The sequence below is a fragment of the Harpia harpyja genome, chromosome 6 (genome assembly GCF_026419915.1).
Source record: "Harpia harpyja isolate bHarHar1 chromosome 6, bHarHar1 primary haplotype, whole genome shotgun sequence".
Classification (NCBI taxonomy): domain Eukaryota; kingdom Metazoa; phylum Chordata; class Aves; order Accipitriformes; family Accipitridae; genus Harpia; species Harpia harpyja.
In genome coordinates, this window is record NC_068945.1 from 29,584,510 (window position 1) to 29,596,701 (window position 12,192).

General features: G+C 65.3%; 1 protein-coding gene across 2 annotated transcripts; it reads right to left on the reverse strand.

Moving 5' to 3' along the window:
- Positions 1 to 260: 260 nt before the first annotated feature.
- SHISA8 (shisa family member 8) lies at positions 261 to 10,748 on the reverse strand. 2 transcript variants are annotated; one of them, XM_052790538.1, is made up of 4 exons: positions 10,114 to 10,748; positions 2,041 to 2,165; positions 1,790 to 1,930; positions 261 to 642 (listed from the first exon to the last, which is right to left on the reverse strand). In XM_052790538.1, the coding sequence occupies exons 1-4, from the start codon at positions 10,659 to 10,661 to the stop codon at positions 410 to 412; spliced, it is 1,047 nt and encodes a 348-aa protein (XP_052646498.1). In that variant the 5' UTR covers positions 10,662 to 10,748; the 3' UTR covers positions 261 to 409. The 2 variants fall into 2 exon arrangements, with proteins under 2 accessions (XP_052646498.1, XP_052646497.1); XM_052790537.1 differs by having other exon boundaries at positions 528 to 1,092.
- Positions 10,749 to 12,192: the final 1,444 nt, after the last annotated feature.

A 12,192-nucleotide genomic window follows, 5' to 3' on the forward strand; every position in this document is an offset into this window, starting at 1 on the left:
TCCTTTCACTCCGTCTCTTTGTTTCTCTGCTCCCCCTGGTAAAACTGTCAGAACCATTAAACCTCAGACAGAGGAAATCTGTTTGGTTTTCGCGTAGCTGCTCCAAGTGGTCTGCCGTTGGCCCTGGAAGCTGTGTTCCCACCACTTCCCCCATTGGGGGGGTTCCCCGGGCCCTGTGGGAATGGGCTCTGCTGCCCCGGGGAAGGAGCTGGGGTTTTGGGAGCAGCGTGGGGTCCCCCAGCCAATCCATACCCGGGCCGTACAGTTTAATGTATTATTTATTGACAAGGTGGAGGCTGGGGCAGTGGGGAAGGGGAGGCTGGGGAGGGAAGGAGGCTGCTGGGACTCTGCCGGCAGCGCTGGGATGGTGCTTTGAGTCCGTTACTCTTCCCCCACCTGGTCCCGGGAGCTAGGTGGGGGTGCCTGGCCCCAGCAGGATGTTTCCCCCCATCCCTGGGAGCTGTAGTCTGTCCAGCGTCGGCCCCCGTCCCCCGAGCAGTGCGCTGCTCAGCTGACATGCCCCCGGCTCAGCCTCTATCATCGGATGGGCCGAGAACGGCCAAAACTTGTTGCCCAGATGAGAGGGACGGCCTGGCCCACAGTGCCTCCTCGACGGTGCAGCGCAGCCAGCAGCCCCCATCCCTGGGAGAGGAAGGACGGCACGTCTCCCGCCGCGGCCATCCGTCTCGACGCTTCGCTCCGGCGGGCCAGCCCGGGGGAAGGCCGTCAGCGATGCTCGGGCGAGCGGGCAGCCCCGGACCCCCGATGGCGCCGGCCGTCAGACGGTGACCTCGGTCTTGCTGTTGGTGGCAAGGTGCCGGGCGGGCTGGCCGTACGGCGGGGCAGCGGGGCTGAAGGCCTCGGGCGGCCCCTCGGGGCGCAGGGCGGCCAGGCCGGGCCGGCGGGGGCCGCGGGGGGGGCCCCCCTCCCAGCCCCCCGGGAAGGCTGGGCCCCCCGGCAGCTTGGGGCCCTTGGCCTTGGCGGCAGGCGGGGGGCAGCCCTCGGGGGGCTCGGCAGGTGGGAAGGGCAGGGCGCTGGCGGGGGGCACCTCCGGCCCCCCGAACCGCCTGCAGGCGTCCTTGGGGGCGCGCTCTGTGGGGACAGGGGTGGGGCGTCACCCCCCGAGGACACCCCCGCCGCCACCGCCAGTGTGGGGGGGATCCCGGGCGCCGATTGGCTGGGGAGTGCGGGGGGGATCTCGGCCGCGGGTTGGCCGGGGAGTGCCGTAGGGTTTGGGGAGATCAGTGCGGTGTGTCCGTGCGGGATCCTGAGCTCTGACTGGCTGGGAGTACAGCAGATCCATGGGGGTATCCTGAGCTCTGATTGGCTGGGGAGTACAGTGGATCCACAGGGGGATCCTGAGCTCTGACTGGCTGGGGAGTGCAGTGGATCCACGGGGGGCATCCTGAGCTCTGATTGGCTGGGGAGTGCAGCAGATCTGTGGGGTATCCTGAGCTCTGACTGGCTGGGGAGTACAGCAGATCTGTGGGGTATCCTGAGCTCTGACTGGCTGGGGAGTACAGTGGATCCACGGGGGCATCCTGAGCTCTGATTGGCTGGGGAGTGCAGCGGGTCCACGGGGGATCCTGGTTGCCGGCTGGCCGGGCAGTGCAGCTGGCCGGCGGGGCAGTGCAGAGCCTCTGCCGTGAGCAGCCGCCCTGGGGGACGGGGGTGCTGGTCCTGCCCGCGCCCCTCTGCGAGCCCACCACCCCTCCCCACCCGCCCACGGGCTCCACGGAGCACGTCCCACCCCGGCCGCCATCCCGGCCCACGCGGCAGCGGCACTCACCTCCAGCCTTGAGGGCGGCATAGGCGGCGTAGGCAGGGGCCGGCAGGGCCAGGCTGCTGGCCAGCGGCAGGCGCTTGCTGTGGCTGTGGGGCCGCCCCAGCGGGGGGCCGATGGCCACCGCGTTGTCCAGGGGCGGCTTGTCTGGGGGGCCAGAGGCAGCCGGGCAGGGGGGTTCAGCCATGGGCAGCACCCTTCTGCCACCTTTATTCACCCAAGGGAGCTTATTCTTCCCCACCGCGCCAGCGCCTTACCTGTGCCGTTCCTGGGGGGCCCCCGGGCCAGCCCCTCACCCAGAGGGACCTGCACGCCCCCCATGAGGCCATCCATGTGCTCAGAGGGGCTGTGGCCTGGCTGCTTCAGCAGGTCCGTCAGCGTCCTGGGGAGGGGGCAAAGGGCCGTTAGGGCGATACCCTGCTCCCCTGGCCCCACCAATGCGTCCCAGCCCTGAACCCCCCCTCTTTGGAGGCAGAGCCAGGCAGCCCGTGGCTAGGAAATGGCCGCTGGGAGCAAGGAGCGCACCCAGGCTCCCAACGCAGCTTTTGCAAGGGGGCTGGCGAGCCCCTGCCAGCAGTGAATTTGGGTCTGAGCCCTCCCAGGGCCGGGAGCGTCAGCGGGCGAGGGCAGCAAGGGAGATGCAGGCTCTGAGCCGGCTGCAAGGGTACGACCAACCGAGCTGGAGGAACCCGAACTGCCGGCAGCCGGAGCAACACCTCGGGGATGCTCCCCCGGAGTGAGAGCCTGATGGCGGGGGGGGGACGACAACACAGGAGGCAACACTTCCACTCGAGTTCCTTCAAAGCAGAGAAGACCCCGAGGAAGGGATTAGAGAGGCCGCTTGCACCTCTTTGGGGAGGAGGATGAACTAGCGGCAGCCCCCGGCACACGCGCTGTCCCTGCGTAACGCCCTCCTTATAAGTAACAGCATTAAACATTAAACACCATTACATAAGATAAAGCCCTATTGTGTTTAACATTCATGGACAGAGATGCCGCAGTCCCACCATGGCACACCAGTGGTGCCAGAGCAGGGCACGCCAGCAGTGCCGGAGCGGGGTACACCGGCAGTGCCGGAGTGGGGCATGCCCCTGTGGCGTTGCAGCCTTCAGCAGCAAGTCCCAGGGCAGGATGGGATGCTCCTGCTGGTGTGGGGCTTCACCATGAAAGGACCCACCATTCCCCCTGCAGAGATCGGCCCTGCATGACTGCAAGGGTGCAGGGGTGTCCACTCGGGGCTTTTTTTGGCTCCCTAATCCCTGGGTCACTGTCAGCATGCCTTGCGCCTCGAAGGCTCTGGCTGGCTCATAGACACGCACCGGGAGCTGCAGCAGGAGTTCATGGTTAGCAAGTGGCTGGACGATAAAACAGCAGATTAAACTCAACGTGCATAAATGCAAATTGGAGAGGAAGGGGGGAATAATCCTGGCTTGGTGGATATGTCAGCTCGTGGCTCTGGAGCGCTCAAAAGCCCAGTGAGCCCGGTGCAGGGAATTGCCAGGGAAGGCAGTGAGAACAACAGCGAAAGCAATACATTATGCCTGGGGGTGTGGATGATCCAGGGGCCCCAAGGGCTGTTCCCGGGACATTTTCCCTCCCAGTTTGGATCCAGTCACAATCACAGGGCGATGGCAAGAGCAAAGCTACAAGGGAGGGTCGCTTGCCCTTTGGGTTCATTTCACATCCTTCTTGGGGAGCTTTGGGTAACACCCCCCCGCCCCGCCCCGGGATCACTTAATCTCCAAATGGGCCAACAGGACCCTCATGGAGCTGAAGAAATTGAAATGAGGGAGGAATAACACCTGGCACCAGTATACACTGGGGGCTGACCAGCTGGAAGGCAGCTTGGCAGAAAAGGGCCTGGGGCTCCTGGTGGACACCAAGTTGAAGATGAGCCAGCAACGTGCCCTTGGGCCAAAGGCGACGAAATGGTCTCCTAGGCTGCATTAAGCAAAGCGTTGCCAGCAGGTCCGAGGGAGGTGATCCTTCCCCTCTGCTCGGCACTGGGGAGGCCACACCTGGAGTGCTGGCTCTGGCTCCGGGCTCCCCAGTAGAGGAGAGACACGGACATACTGGAGAGGGTCCAGCAAAAGGCCACAAAGATGATGAAGGGCGTGAAGCATCTCTCCTGCGAGGAGAGGCTGAGAGCCGGGACTGTTCAGTGTGAAGAGAAGGCTCAGGGGCATCTTATCAATGCACGTGAATATCCGAAGGGAGGATGCAATGAGGACAGCGCCAGGCTGACAAGAGGCAACGGGCGCAAACCAAAACGCAGGAAATTCTGTTTAAACAGAATAAACAACCTGCCAGTGAGGGTGGTCAAACGCTGGGCCAGGCTGCCCGGGGAGGCTGTGGCACCTCCATCCTGCAGCTATTCAAACCCCACACCTCCCCGGGAGCCCTCCTGCAGCCGACCTGACCCCAGCTCTGGGCCCAGCCAGGCTCCTTTGGCCACGGGTGCTGCACCCAGAAAAGCTCTGGGCACAAGCCTGGGGGGGCAGCGGGCTGTGGCGAGGCAGGGCAGGGGGGAGGCAGGTCCCCCGAGGCCGTGGGCACAGGCTGTCAAGCCGGGGAGCTGCCGCCCTGTCAGGTCCCACCTTCCCCGGGGTGCAATGCTGGCCGGCCCCCTCCCCACTGGCCGCTGCCTGCTCTCGCCTGTCCCTGGGGCCAGCGCTCAAACAGGCGTTTCACCAGGAAGTTCAATGTGATTTGACCTATTTTTTTAAATTCTGGGTTTTTTTTTTTCCTCGGGTCTGTTTGTGAAGCTTGAGCAATCCTTTATCTGTGACTTCCTCTCCACATAAATCCATCACTGCTCTTTCTCATAAGCCTGCCCTCCACGCCGACCGCCCGGGGTTTGTGGACGATAACAATTAACAATAATGGTACGAGCAGCTCTTAACGAGCTATTTTGCTAAGGTGAGACGCATGCACGAGCCCTCAGTGCCGGCAATACCCGGACTCACCCCCCACCTTGCACCACGAGCCATGCCGCCGGCCGGGGCTGCCAGCAGGGCCCCGGGGGCTGCCAGCAGGGCCCCGGGGGCTGCAACCCCCTCCCCGTCCCTGTCCCCAGGTGGTGCGGTGCAGGGGAGGTGGATCTGAAGGGTGACACCGTGCTGAGGAGCCGCTGTCTCATTGTACATGTTTTGGGGGGTTTTATGAGCCCCAGCGTAGTCCCAAGGCCGGGGGGCTTGGGGAAGGTCAGGCCACATCTCCCTAGGTCACCCGGCAGTCTGTGGCACCAAGACGGCTCCAGGGTGCAGATGGAAGTGGGGTACACAGGGCAGATGCGCCTTTAAAGCTGCACTGCTCATCTGCAACAAAACGCTAACGAGCGGCACCACTGAGGCCTCCATCCACCACCACGGCCATGGATGCTGAGCGCATGAGGCCACGTGTGGTCGCTTGCCCGCCAGCTTGCCCGAGCACAGCCGCTGACAGACCAGGCGTGCAGCCACCTCCGCAGCAAGCCTGGTTCTGCCAACGGGTGCAACCAAGGTTCCCCAAACCAGCTTGGCGCAAGCCCTGAGACCAAGCAGAGAGGCAGATCCGGGAGCAGTGATGGTGAAGGCCAAGACAGCTCCACGGCAGGAGCTGGTACACAGCGCTCCGTGCTCCCGAGCCATCCTCAGGGGAGCCACCGGCACGTGAAATGGAGGTGCCCATGTGGGAGCGGGACCCAGGGCCTGGCAGAGCACCCCGGCCCAGGGGTGGTGACCCGCTTTTGGGAGGCCCAAGCCCCACACCCGGCAAGCCCAACAGGAGAGTGGCTGCAAGTCCTGGGCAAGGGGACAGGGAGCAATGGGGAGGAGACAGGAGCGCAGCCTCCAGAGGAGAGGAGAGATGATGGAGTGACAGGCAAAGTGACATTGCCCCGAGCTGGAGTGAATAACCCTTGGAGGGGACACAGAAGGTGGCAGCTGCCTGCTGAGCGAGACAGCGAGGTTTGGAGCAGAGGCGCGGTGGTGGAGGAGGCACACGGCATACTGCGGCTGCAGGTGGGCTGGCACCCTGGCCGGCCATGCCACCTCCACACCCAGCGAGAGTGTCACCTTCACCTCCTGGGGGGGGACATTTCCCGTGGCTTATGGTGCATCTGCTCGGGGCAGGGGGTGCCCGTCTGTGCAACTGAGCAGTGCGGGCAGCGTGGGACACCTGCCCGGCAGGGCTGGGACACTCAGGAAGGCTTGGGGGTAGCAAGGCACCTTTGCAAAACTGGAGTTGCAGCAAGGGGTAACGGAGCTTGGGCAAAGCACCGGGCGGTGGGAGTGAGCCTGGCTGGACATCGCATCCGGTCTGGGGACAGGGGTCTGGATGTCACTCCCTGAAAGAGCTGGGTCCCCTCTCTTGTCCCCTGGAGAGCCAGGGCAGCACATGACGACTCGCCATGCTGCCTGCAAACACCTTTTCAGGTCTAGCCACCTGGTACCGTGGGCATTGACCACAGGCCTGGCCACAGACTGGAGCATTGCCAAACACCCAGGGCGGTCGAATGCACAGCAGGGCTGGGTTTTGGGATCCCAAATAGCATGGGGGGACCCAGAGAGTGAAAAGCCAGCATCAGGGGCTCGGCTACTGTGGCTGCCAGAGCACCCACTCCCACCGGCTGTTTTGCCCCTCTCCAGCATCCCCGCTGCCCCCCCAGGAGGCTGCTCCTCGCCCAACTCGTCCCATAAGGATGGTCACCCCAGCCATAACCTGCAACCCCCCCCAGGAGGTTTCGGGGAGAGGCCCGGGGCACGCGCGTGCTCTCATGCAATGGGCACAGCCAGATCCCAGCAGCCCCCGAGGACCCGACGTCCCCGGAGATCCGGGCCCCGAAGAAAAACATGGGCAGGTGTTCCTGACTCAACGCGGGGTTTGGCCAGGCTGAGCGAGTGCCGGGGATGGCTGCCAAGCGTGAGCCGAGCAGGAAGGAGAGGGGTTTGCGGGAGCTGCCATAAGGCCCTGCGGGAAGAAGGCGGATGGGGAGGGGGGACACGCCAGGTAGCTGCAGCTGCTTGGGCGCCCGCTCCCCTGGGTGGACCGGCAGGCAAAGCTGGGAGGAGAAGCCGTGTTGGATGTGGCTGTGGCGTGTGGGTCTCAGGACAAGCTGGATGAGGGCTGCAACAAGCCAGGACTGAGCGGGCAGCTCAGGTGTCTCCATCTGGGAGGAGCTGGTGAGGTTTCTGTGCCTGGCCGCTCTTCCTGGGCTCAGACCAGGACCAGGACCATGACAAACGATGCCTGGAGGTGCAGAAGTGGTTAACCTTCCCCCCTCTAAGGGGGAAGCCTGCAAGCAGCGGCGGCAGGAGCCATCCCGGGGCAGCAGGCAGCACTCCCCAGGAGCGGAAAAACCCTGGCGGGAGGGAGGGATGGGAATGGAAACCAAGTCAGCCGTGCAACAGGGAGCTGGCCTGAGGCCACGATGCGGTGCCCGAGGAGCAAATGAGAAGCTCCTACCTGAGGCGCTGGGAGGGAGGCGAGGTGGCACTGCCCATGCTTTGGGCCATGCGTGGGTACAGGGGCAAGGCACCTAGAAATAGCCCTGCTCTCTCAGAGGCACCGTGATGAAACTTATTGCCCAGGCTGACGGGGCGCACAGCGGGATGGAGGCGACAGCATCCCTTTTCAGATGCCCGTGCCATGTACCCAGCCCCTGGCACTGTCTCCATCAGCCTGGCACCCAAAAGGCTGCGCCGGCCTGGTGCCTTGCCTGTTGCCCGGGGGTCTGTACCCGATGCGCTGCTCCTGCCCTGCCGTGGCTTGCTGGTCACCATCCCCGTGGACCGGGAGCCGCTCATGGCTTACGCAGAAGGACACAGGGCATGGGAGATGGCGAGACCTTTCCTGACTTCTGCAGTGATGGAGGTGCCCTTCTGATTTTGTCCCACAAAGGCAGGCAAGGAAAATGCCTTCTCCCAGTCCATATGTCAATGCCCAAAAGATGTGCAGCTTTGGGGAAACACATGGCTCCGGCGGCACAGAATTGAGGCTAACCACAGAAAACACCGCCCGGTGAGTGGCAGCAGTCCCGCCAGCGGCTGGTGATGGGAGAAGGCAAGACCCACCGGCAGGGCATGAGGACCCGGGTCCGGGCGTCCCGGGGGCCAACCCCTCCCCAAGCACAGTATCTCCTTCCCAGGAGGTGGGGGGGGACACCAAAAAAAGACGCAGCGGCGGGCAAGTGGAAAGGGAGTCGAGAGGCAGGGAGGCTGGCAGAGGCCGTATTGATCCTGTCAAGGTGCCAGCGCTTCCTCAGGCGATGCGGGGTGGGGAGGCATGGGCTCGCAGCAGCACCCAGCCAGGCTCCCTGCCAAGGGGGGGGAGCCGCAGCATGGATCCCCCCAAAACTGCCTCGCGTGGCTCAGTAGGGCCCTGCGATGCCCACCCATGCCCGGATACGACCCTCCTCCAAGCAGGGGGGTCAGCCTCTGCTCCCCCAGGTGGGTGCAAGGAGCAGGGTGGGTCTGGGGATGGGGTGCAGCAGGTTTGGAGTTGGGGTGTAGCACCCAGCAGCTGCCCAAGCCCCAGGCGGGCAGGGGGAGGTGGGTGCCCCAGGGGAAGGAGAGAGGGTGCCTGTGCTGGGGAGGTACAATCAGGGCGGCTCCCTGATTGTCCCTGTGAAATAATTTCCTCCAGCCCTGCCTTTTTTTTTTCTTTTTAAAAGCTAAAATCCCTGAACAAAATGGCATAAAAATGGGTTTATCGCCAGGCTCAATGTCCTCACTGGGAAGACGCGAAGTAGCGCGTGCATCCCGCTGCTCGGCAAGGTGCTGGATTTGGCTCAGCCACCAGCCCCTCTCTCTGCACTTGCAGCCCTCACTGGGTCCCCCCTCCATCCCTCCCTCTTTGATTCAGGGCACCCATGACACGACCACGGCACAACCACCTTGGTGAACCTGCCCCGGCTCTGCTCCTCTGTGTGTGTGCACATGTGTGCATTGCATGTGCGCTGGGGGGGGGGGGCTGAGGAGGGCCAGCTCTGAGTCAGAGCCGCAGGGGCAGAGCTGCGCCAGGGAGGCTGGAACTGCCGGCAGCCGCTTCGAAGTGTTAAACTCATTGAATGTGATTGGTAAAAAAAAAAAAAAGAAATAAATTAAAAAAAAGGAGGGAGAAAAAAAACCTACTCAAGTGAAGGAGCTGTACGACACGACACCGACGGGAAAGCGAGGCCACAGAGCTATGGCTGGGGCTGGGGCCACCAGCCCTGCCTGGCCTTGCCTGCACATCCAGCCCCGCCCTGCCCCACCCCACGCCGGGGTGGGGGTGTCACCTGCCGCTCCTGCCTGTCCCCACGTGCCCCAGCGTCAGGCACAGGACCCCGCTGCCCCCAGGGAAGCTGGCGGGGCTGAGGCCAGGCCGCTCATGACACCTCAATGCTGGGAGATGGGGGGGAGGCTGTGTGGCAAGGGGGGGTGGGCCGAAACGGGTGAGAAGCGTATATCTGGAGCCAAGACTGGTACGGGAGGGAGAGGGTAAGATGCACCAACAGCCATGGGAGCCGGGCGGGAGCAGGGGGACATGCAAGGGGTCCCCAATGCTTAAGTGTGCCTGACACCCCAACCTCCCCCCCACCAGCCCCACACTCAGCCCCAGGAGTGGGCTGAAAAGCCGGGGGCTGGAGCCGCAGGGCGCGGCGGCCAGGGGGAGGCTGCCCAACTTTATGCTGGAGGCTGAGCCCCAGGGGTGTGCAGCACAGTCGTCCCCCCCCCGCAAGGGTGACGTCCCACCCCGGTGCACAGAGGCAGGCAGCTGTGCACACCCATGTACACACACACGCGTGTGCACATGCATGCACACGCACAACGAGGCAGCGCAGCAGCTACAGCCGAGCTGTCTTTGCCGTCTCCTCTCCCCCCGCACTGCCAGCGAGGCTGAGCCCAAGGGGACTGCGGTCCCGAGTCACCCCACGCACAGTCGGACCCAGTCTTGCCTCCCTCGCACATTGGGAACCACGGCTTTGTTTTGGGGGGGACAGAAGCCACGTCCTACAGCTCACATGTTGCCCACCCCGCTGGCCGATGGGGATGGCTCTCGGGAGGCAGGGACAGGCTTCCCCAAGGGACGGAGCAGGTCACTTTGAGAGGGGATGGGTGTACGATCACCCCTTCTCATGGAGGCTGTCCTGGCTGGCAGCCCTCCCTGCCGGGACAGGTTGGGGGGCTGCAGCCAACCCACCCCCCTGGTGTCTCAGCATGCCAGGACGGGGGTTTTGGGGATCACCTCACCCTCCTGGCAGCCCTAGGGTGAAGCGGGGGCTCGCCCTATGCAAGGGGCTGGGGATGTGGGCTGCCACCCACGGGGGAATCGAGCAGGGCAGGTGGGGGGGGACCAGACCCCTTTACCTGGAGACAGTCATCTCTGTCTGGGGACCCTGCGCCTTCTCCAGGCCCAGCTTGGTGAAGATGCCCACCAGCACCATGATGGCCACCACGCCGCAGATGATGTAGACGATCATGTTGGTCTTGTCGCGAGTGGGGTCCTCGGGGGTCTCGTCCACCCGGGTGGGTGGCTGGCCCGTGTTGACCCAGTTGGGGGTGTCGTAGTTGGAGCAGCCGCTCTGGTCCAGCCGCCCGGGCTTGAACTGGCAGCAGAAGCGGTACCCGCAGGTCCCGCAGCAGTACTGGTAGATGCCGGCGTTGCAGTTGAACGGCGGGTCCCACTGCCCCATCACGTCGTAGTAACCGCGGCAGCGGTCCCCCGCCGGCGGTGCCGCCCTGGTGGGCGCGGGGGCCGTGGGCTCCGCCGCCGGTGCCCGGCTGCCGTTCCCGCTCTCGCCGGGCCGCCCGGTGCTGCGCTCGCCGCTCCACACCCGGCCCGGCTCCAGCAGCACCAGGCAGCAGATGCCCACGACGTAGCTCGGCTCCATCCGCCCGCGGCTCCGGGGGGCCATCCGGGCGAGGGGGCGAGTTAGAGCCGCCCGCCCGGGACCGGCCGCATGGCCGCCGAAGAGCCCCGGCGGCGGAGAAACGGGCTGGGGAGGGGGGTGATGGGGGCGGAGGGCAAAAAAAGGGGGGGGGGAGTGAAAGGGGGGGGGGAAGTGCGAGGGGACGTACCCCCTCCCCGCCTCTCCCCAGCTCGGCCGAGGGGCAGCAATTCAGAGCAGGGGGCGAGGCGGGCGGCCGGGCAGAGCCGCCACCTCCCGCCGGCCGGGGAGGGCGGGCGGCGGCGGCGGCGGGCGGGAGCGGGCGGGCGGGCGGGGGAGCGGCGGCCGCCCCATCCCCGCGGCTGCCGGCACCGCGCTCGGCGGAGGGGAGGGGGGGGAAGGAAAGGGAAAAGCAGCGAAAGCCCTTCACACCCGGGCGGGAGGAGCGGGAGCAGCAGCAGGAGGAGGAGGAGGAGGAGGAGGAGGGCGGGGGGAGGGAGCCGGCGCGGCCAGCGAGGCGCGGGGGGCTCGGCTCCCTCGCCGCCTGACAGCCTCCCGAGGAAATCGGAGAAGGTCCTTCACCGAGTCCTCTGCCAGGCTCCGCCGCCGGCACCGGGCGGCAGGACGCCCGCCCTCCCCGTCGGGCTGCCGCCGCGGGCACCCGCCCGCCCCCGCTGCGAGACGCCCCCCACCCTCCCGGGAGGGAGCTGCGGGGCGGCAGGCTGGCCCTTCGGGGTGCTGGGGGGGGGGACGGACACGGCCCCCGGGGCGGTGGGATGCCCCCCCCCCCGGCAGCCCCACAGCTGGGGAGGGAGGGGAGCGGCAGCCCCAGCCCTGTGTCAGCATTGGGACACCCCCCGAGGGGAGACGTGCACAGGGGGGATGCTGGATGGGCGAAGCAGGGGGCTGCTGGGGCACCCCCAGAAACACGTCCTCCTCAGAGCCATGGTGATTTTTAGCAAGCTGCTAAACGGCCCCTTGTTCGGGCTTCAAAGTCTGGGCTTCTCTGGGTGACGTGCCTCCCCTGCTCTGCGCTCTGGCCGGTGCTGCCCATAAAGATGATATTAATCCTCGCTGCCGGGTCCTCTCCCCAGAAGGGCAGGATTTGCTTTCCCTGCTCTGAGGCTGTTGTGGCAAGAGCAGGGTGGGGGAAACTGAGGCGCCATCGAGCCCCTTGCCCAGCACTGGCATGCTGTGCAGCCTGGGACAAGGGCAGCTGGGGCAAGGGGCAGCGACACGTGGGAGCTGTGGCTGCAGCCTCGTCCTCTCCGGACAGTCCCGCGTCCTGCCCCAGGGAAGGGCAGCAAATCCAGAACCACCAGGGTCTCCTTGGGCAAATCGTTCCTTCCATGTTCCAGGAAAGAGAGGCTGGACTCTGCCTCATCCTGCCTTGCCTTGTCGGTACCCTGACCTGGGAGACGGGGCTGCCTCTGGGCTGCACAGTGCCGGCACAGGAGACCCCAGGCAAGCGGTGGTACAAAAAAGACATTGTAATGATGGAGGTGGGATTAAATGGGTCAGGGAGGCTCAGCTCCCTCCTATGGGTGCCTCCTTCAGG

Excerpts from the sequence above, each read along its gene's own strand:
- SHISA8 (XM_052790537.1), bottom strand. The coding sequence starts at position 10,661 with ATGGCCCCCCGGAGCCGCGGGCGGATGGAGCCGAGCTACGTCGTGGGC. Across the intron at positions 1,931-2,040 it reads GCCCCCCAGGAACGGCACAG|ACAAGCCGCCCCTGGACAAC; the intron begins GTAAGGCGCTGG and ends CTGGCCCCCCAG. Across the intron at positions 1,093-1,789 it reads TGCCGCCCTCAAGGCTGGAG|AGCGCGCCCCCAAGGACGCC; the intron begins GTGAGTGCCGCT and ends CTGTCCCCACAG.